This window comes from Salmo trutta, chromosome 36 (assembly GCF_901001165.1).
Source record: "Salmo trutta chromosome 36, fSalTru1.1, whole genome shotgun sequence".
NCBI classification, from domain to species: Eukaryota; Metazoa; Chordata; class Actinopteri; order Salmoniformes; family Salmonidae; genus Salmo; species Salmo trutta.
This window is the reverse complement of record NC_042992.1, coordinates 7,106,397-7,114,529: the sequence shown is the minus strand read 5'-3', so window position 1 is coordinate 7,114,529 and position 8,133 is coordinate 7,106,397. Positions and strand designations below refer to the sequence as shown.

General features: G+C 48.0%; 1 protein-coding gene across 1 annotated transcript; it reads right to left on the bottom strand.

The window, feature by feature from the left end:
* Window positions 1-390: 390 nt before the first annotated feature.
* On the bottom strand, window positions 391-3,660 carry LOC115175308 (transcription factor SOX-4). Its single transcript, XM_029734475.1, has one exon. It carries the CDS (start codon window positions 3,103-3,105, stop codon window positions 1,954-1,956), a length of 1,152 nt encoding a protein of 383 aa, XP_029590335.1. The 5' UTR covers window positions 3,106-3,660; the 3' UTR covers window positions 391-1,953.
* Window positions 3,661-8,133: the final 4,473 nt, after the last annotated feature.

Genomic DNA, 8,133 nt, shown 5'->3' with positions numbered 1-8,133 from the left:
TCCCTCCACCTCCCTCCATCTCCCTCCACCTCCCTCCACCTCCCTCCACCTCCCTCCATCTCCCTCCACCTCCCTCCACCTCCCTCCACCTCCCTCCATCTCCCTCCACCTCCCTCCATCTCCCTTCACCTCCCTCCACCTCCCTCCACCTCCCTCCACCTCCCTCCACCTCCCTTCACCTCCCTTCACCTCCCTCCACCTCCCTCCATCTCCCTCCATCTCCCTCCATCTCCCTCCACCTCCCTCCACCTCCGTCTGACTCAAACAGGCATTTAGAATGAGTGAGTCTCACATTCCATCCAGTGGTTTCAAATCAAACTTATCACCATAAAAGCATACAGATGTTTTCTCTCAATCCAACAGCGTCTCTCTCTCTCTCTTTAACAGTTCTGATATAGCCTGGGTACCAGTCTGTTTGTGCCATCATGCCACTTCCGTGCAAGGTTTTAACATGATAGCGAAAACAGATCGGGTCCAGGTTATCCAAACCCACTGTAGAAACGCAGTCACTGGGTGCAGATGATGCTCCAGTGTAGTAGTGTGTGAGTTTGTTTACTCGGCTGGTGAAATATAGACACTGTGCCTTTAAGAAGCATGTGGCGTGATACTATCAAGAGTAAACATAGTATAGAGAGCAGATTGTGTGACTACGGACCCTCTGGCTTCGAGGATATAGGGAAACCGACCAAAAATCCACTGGCATCCGTTCCTTAGATCTTCTACAAAAATCCACGTATAAGAAAATGACACACTGAGTTCTCCTTTAAAAAGTGAGAGATATTAACATTCAAATAAGATACACGTCTAGCCCTCCCGCAGAGGGATACAGACAGGTGCATGGCTTACACATAAACGAGACCTATTATACGATAACAATACTTCAAAGTATAAAAAAGAAAACATGTTCGGCTGGTATAAATACATCGATATAAAAAAACGTAATCTGATATAGAATAACTACAAAATCAGAAGCACTAGGAGTTGCAGAATTAGGGAAATGGTCCTGAAATGTGCATTGAGAGCGTAAAAGTTTTCAGACAAAAGATTCTGAGTTTAAGTTGTTAATTAAAAGTCCTGCCGTTGAGAGGAAAGCTGGTGATTGTGAACTGTGTTCTGTGGTTACACACACACACACACACACACACACACACACACACACACACACACACACACACACACACACACACACACACACACACACACACACACACACACACACACACACACAGTCAGCGCCGTAATCACATTGTAATAAACATTATTATTTCAGGTTCATCACTAAAATTGAACAACACTCCACAGGGAACGTGTGCCTGCTGTTATCATTAATATTCTAAAATTGAGAAGAAAAAACCAACCTGAATATTAACTCCATAAACACCATCAACACAGGTGGAATAACCAGACTAGGTCACTTATAAAACGTTCAACCACCTTGCAACGTCAAGCTCTCCAAAAATGTACTTTATTCATACAGTCATCATCACCATCAGTCAGAAAAACGTCCTTCTGCGGCCCGGTTGAATGCTTCCGTTCAGTAAGTCCGTCTGTGTGTCACTCCTAAACAGAGGCGGGATCAGAGGGAGTAAGAAAGTATTTGTTCCGTCTCCAAATGCAAGCTAAGCACTTTATTACCGTCTGCTCTGCGCACTAGGTAGCAATGCGCCCATGCCTGTCCCAATTCCTGTCTTTGATCCCTGTCAATACGCACAAGATGAAACATATGATGTTTTTATGCACACACCACGCCTGAATAACCTAAACACACGTCGTTCAAATGAGGCTATTCTTTTCCGAAACGCAGGGGAATTTTTTTGTTGTTCTGCACGTTTCACTCCCCAATAATCTGAAAGAATGTCTGAAGATTCTCACTCACGGGGTTTTAGTTTTGCGCGAGGCGGGGGGTTTTCTTTCCCTTGTTTTCTCTGTTGTTTCTCTCCTCCTCTCTGCCGCTCAGTAAGTGAAGACCAGGTTGGAGATGGTGGACTCCAGCCAGTCTCCAGAGATCATCTCGCTGACCTCTGGGGTGCAGTAGTCGGGGAAGTCAAAGTGAGATCCCGCCCCGCACTCCCCGAAGCTCCAGTCCAGATCCCTATCCAGCTCCGACACACACGGCCCCGTGCTGCCCAGAGACATGCTCTTAAACCCGGGGCTCGGCTGTAGCTCGAACCGCTCATCCTCCAGCTCTTCATCCGAGGAAGAAGAGAGGGAGGAGGAAGAGGAGTGAGAGGCGGACGGGGTTGGAGAGGACGCACGTGTATACCTGAGGCGGGCCTTTGATGATGAGGATGATGAAGGGTTAGTGGAGCGCGCTTTGGTCGTCCCTGTCACCTGGTCATCGTACAGGCTCATCGGGTCACTGGACTCAGCCGAGCTGCTCAGGGCAGGACTGCCCGGGACTCCCACAGAGGGTGGCCCGCTGTCCAAGCTCCCTCCCCCGCCAAACATGTGGTTGCGCCTCGTTTGCTTGTCTGGTATCTGTCGGGCGCTAGTCGCCGACCTGGATTTGTAGAGTGTGTGGTGATCCGCAGGACACTCCGGCCCCTGGCTAGCCAGCTTGGCGCTCCCCTGTCCCTGCTTGTGCGCTCTGCTGGCCCCCATAGACCCAGAGCTTTTTTTCAATGAGGATTTTGAGCCCCCGCTCCTATCCGAGCCTTTCTCTCCTCTCTCTCCCCGCTCTGTCTTGGTACTGGGTGTCTTAACCTTCTTCCTTGGCCGGTACTTGTAGTCAGGGTAGTCGGCCATGTGCTTGAGCCTCAGCCGCTCTGCTTCCCGGATGAAGGGGATCTTGTCCGTGTCTTTGAGCAGTTTCCAGCGCTTGCCCAGCCTCTTGGAGATCTCGGCGTTGTGCATGTCCGGGCTCTGCTCCATGATCTTTCTCCTCTCGATCTGAGACCACACCATAAACGCGTTCATCGGTCTCTTGATGTGTCCTGTGGGGGTTTTACACCAGGCGACGTTGCCTCGGTCCCCTCCGTTGGAGGATAGCGGAGACCCGGGAGTCGGGGACGAGTCCATGTCCAAGTCCATATCCCCGGTATCGGTGGAGTCGCCACCGGGAGAGAAGGGATCAGTGCTCTCTGCGTGGCTGATGTGCTGTACCATCGTTTCTCTTTCTCTGTCTCTCGGTCAGACAGGAAACCTAATTTTAAAAAAAACTGCTATTGAGAATTATGTCGTTATGGTGTGAATTGCGTAAAAGTTGCCAATGTTATATCATCAGAGTTTTGTTTCAGTCACTCAAGAAAAGTATGTTTATTGAACCACACAGACTGAATGTGTAAAAGTTATTGCAAGTCTCCTCTCTTTCTTTGCAGTACTCTGCTGTCTGATCAGTCCGATTTGGAGACACTGTGTACTTAGACTCCCGTGTGCGTATATCTTCCAAAAAGACGCAGGAAATAACAAATTCAAACTTCAACTTTCTGCATTCAAACGTTCAACTGCCAGTGCGACTGAAAACTCGCCCTGTGATACCAAGAACACTTCGCTGCTGAAAACAACACTGTAACTTTCCTATGAGATGTTTAATATCGCTGTCTGCACAGCTCGCCTGAGCAGTAAGAGAACCATATGGAAGAATGGAAGTGTCGCACTTTTTCATAGTCCCCTTTTTCCTTATCGGTCTGCCAGTATACTGTAAACATAACGTTCAACGCCACACACTTTTATATCCCCTCCCGAGAAATAAAAGCCTTGCTAAACAGCCAATCACAGGCTGTCTCTATCCTGTTTTAGGCCAAAACCACTCCCCGCCGGCGTCCATTGGCTGAATAAAGCGTGTAATAATAATATTTGTGTGCAATGAGCGTTCGTGTATCTGACCTCATTTCTGTCTGACTGTCTGAACCACTGGTCTGACGCGAACTGAGAGGCACATTTTACTTGCAGTCCTTTCTCAATAATAAGACCAATGCTTTAAACATACAAATGAATTAGTTCAATGTAATGCCGATTCTGGATTTAAGTGGAATTATATAAACAAGAAAAGAAAGGAAACTATTTCAGTCAATATAATTAAATGACGTACTATTAAACCAAAGCCATTAAACCTATACCTATACCGTACTATTAAAGAAAAGACAGTCTTATTAACAGTGATCGAACATTATTAGATAATAGACATGTAAAAGATAAACAGATATTTGTTTAAGTAACCTATTATTATATAAATCTCATAAAAGTACCCATTAGATAAATCATAAGCGAAATATCCATATTAATTGTTGATCTAACTGCTTGGTTAGTGTTTGTTAGCACATGGTCCCTGTAGCATGTAATACCATCCGCGCATAGCGCAGTTGTTATCGCTCTTGTCTCTCTCATCTCTGCGTTCCTCTGTGTCTCTGTCCTGCCCAGCGGAGGCCCTGACACCCCGGCGAGGCGGAGGCAGTCTGCCCTTGTTTTTTACGTCGGCTGAGAGTGCCACAGAGTGATGCAGCATCGCTAGATGTCAGCGTAGAGCCAGAGAGAAAATGATTCATGTTTTCATCATAAGTGTGATACATTTGTGTGTTTGTTTTTGTATTTTGTGTGTGTGCGCACGGCAAGCTCATACATAAATCACACGTTTTAATAAGAATTCTTTGTCACCCTGTCATCATCGCGATGCGTTTACTAGTTTGTTTTTCTCTCATCAAGGATATTTACATCCATCTCCTTTATATTTTTAGACAGTTTAAGCCATACCGATTTTATTTAAATATGATATTTATTTAAAATACACAATCCTAGTGTGTGAGAGTTGAAGCCAATTCCTCATGTGGTTACTCAGCAAGATAACTGAAGCGGTCTGTCATCATTCATTGTCTTGTTTACTCCAAAGCTGCTCTGGCCGTTCTGACACACGCCTCTCCAAATACATGAACTGGAAGCGTTGAGAAATACCTGTATGTTTGCGCGGGCTTCAACTCTGATATCGTTGATGTATTGATTCATTGATCACCTAGTGATTGTACACGCATATAACCCACCATTCACAGCAATAAGACAATATAAGTAAACGAGTCTATCAAACAGAGGACGGGACTCTCTGTCTCAATGCGTTTTTTGGAAACAGCAATGACACAGAGATAGAGAACCACTTCCTGCTTATAAGAACACAAACATACTGCGCACCTGTTGCCAGTTTAAGAGCGGGACTGAACAGTCGAACACACCTTATTCCAACGAAGTGGTGAACACACACACACACACAAACACACACACACACACACACACGCACACACACACGCACACACGCACGCACGCACGCACGCACGCACGCACACACACACACACACACACACACACACACACACACACACACCACACACCACACACACACACACACACACACACACACACACACACACACACACACACACACACACACACACACACATATATATACACACACACACACACACACACACACACAAACACACACACACACGCGCGCGCAAGCACGTACGCGCACACGACACACCAGCCTAGCTATTTAACTACGACAGTCAATAGCGTAACACCGAGACCTGCCAGGTTATTCACCAAGCTTTACGGCACCTGAGACCTGCCAGGTTATTCACCAAGCTTTACGGCACCTGAGACCTGCCAGGTTATTCGCCAAGCTTTACTGCAACCTGAGACCTGCCAGGTTATTCACCAAGCTTTACGGCAACCTGAGACCTGCCAGGTTATTCACCAAGCTTTACGGCACCTGAGACCTGCCAGGTTATTCGCCAAGCTTTACTGCAACCTGAGACCTGCCAGGTTATTCACCAAGCTTTACGGCAACCTGAGACCTGCCAGGTTATTCACCAAGCTTTATGGCAACCTGAGACCTGCCAGGTTATTCACCAAGCTTTACGGCACCTGAGACCTGCCAGGTTATTCACCAAGCTTTACGGCACCTGAGACCTGCCAGGTTATTCACCAAGCTTTACGGCAACCTGAGACCTGCCAGGTTATTCACCAAGCTTTACGGCACCTGAGACCTGCCAGGTTATTCACCAAGCTTTACTGCAACCTGAGACCTGCCAGGTTACTCACCAAGCTTTACTGTACTTGAGACCTGCCAGGTTATTCACCAAGCTTTACTGCACCTGAGATCTGCCAGGTTATTCACCAAGCTTTACGGCAACCTGAGACCTGCCAGGTTATTCACCAAGCTTTACGGCACCTGAGACCTGCCAGGATATTCACCAAGCTTTACGGCACCTGAGACCTGCCAGGTTATTCACCAAGCTTTACGGCACCTGAGACCTGCCAGGTTATTCACCAAGCTTTACGGCAACCTGAGACCTGCCAGGTTTTCACCAAGCTTTACGGCACCTGAGACCTGCCAGGTTATTCACCAAGCTTTACGGCACCTGAGACCTGCCAGGTTATGCACCAAGCTTTACGGCACCTGAGACGTGCCAGGATATTCACCAAGCGTTACTGCACCTGAGACCTGCCAGGTTATTCACCAAGCTTTACGGCAACCTGAGACCTGCCAGGTTATTCACCAAGCTTTATGGCACCTGAGACCTGCCAGGTTATTCACCAAGCTTTATGGCACCTGAAAACCTGCCAGGTTATTCACCAAGCTTTACGGCAACCTGAGACCTGCCAGGTTATTCACCAAGCTTTACTGCACCTGAGACCTGCCAGGTTATTCACCAAGCTTTACTGCACCTGTGACCTGCCAGGTTATTCACCAAGCTTTACGGCACCTGAGACCTGCCAGGTTATTCACCAAGCTTTACGGCAACCTGAGACCTGCCAGGTTATTCACCAAGCTTTACGGCACCTGAGACCTGCCAGGTTATTCACCAAGCTTTACTGCACCTGAGACCTGCCAGGTTATTCACCAAGATTTACTGCACCTGAGACCTGCCAGGTTATTCACCAAGCTTTACTGCACCTGAGACCTGCCAGGTTATTCACCAAGCTTTACTGCACCTGAGACCTGCCAGGTTATTCACCAAGCTTTACTACACCTGAGACCTGCCAGGTTATTCACCAAGCTTTACTGCACCTGAGACCTGCCAGGTTATTCACCAAGCTTTACGGCAACCTGAGACCTGCCAGGTTATTCACCAAGCTTTATGGCAACCTGAGACCTGCCAGGTTATTCACCAAGCTTTACGGCACCTGAGACCTGCCAGGTTATTCACCAAGCTTTACGGCACCTGAGACCTGCCAGGTTATTCACCAAGCTTTACGGCAACCTGAGACCTGCCAGGTTATTCACCAAGCTTTACGGCACCTGAGACCTGCCAGGTTATTCACCAAGCTTTACTGCAACCTGAGACCTGCCAGGTTACTCACCAAGCTTTACTGTACTTGAGACCTGCCAGGTTATTCACCAAGCTTTACTGCACCTGAGATCTGCCAGGTTATTCACCAAGCTTTACGGCAACCTGAGACCTGCCAGGTTATTCACCAAGCTTTACGGCACCTGAGACCTGCCAGGATATTCACCAAGCTTTACGGCACCTGAGACCTGCCAGGTTATTCACCAAGCTTTACGGCACCTGAGACCTGCCAGGTTATTCACCAAGCTTTACGGCAACCTGAGACCTGCCAGGTTTTCACCAAGCTTTACGGCACCTGAGACCTGCCAGGTTATTCACCAAGCTTTACGGCACCTGAGACCTGCCAGGTTATGCACCAAGCTTTACGGCACCTGAGACGTGCCAGGATATTCACCAAGCTTTACGGCACCTGAGACCTGCCAGGTTATTCACCAAGCTTTACGGCAACCTGAGACCTGCCAGGTTATTCACCAAGCTTTACGGCACCTGAGACCTGCCAGGTTATTCACCAAGCTTTACTGCACCTGAGACCTGCCAGGTTATTCACCAAGCTTTACTGCACCTGAGACCTGCCAGGTTATTCACCAAGCTTTACTGCACCTGAGACCTGCCAGGTTATTCACCAAGCTTTACGGCACCTGAGACCTGCCAGGTTATTCACCAAGCTTTACGGCACCTGAGACCTACCAGGTTATTCACCAAGCTTTACGGCAACCTGAGACCTGCCAGGTTATTCATCAAACTTTACTGCACCTGAGACCTGCCAGGTTATTCACCAAGCTTTACGGCACCTGAGACCTGCCAGGTTATTCACCAAGCTTTACGGCACCTGAGACCTGCCAGGTTATTCACC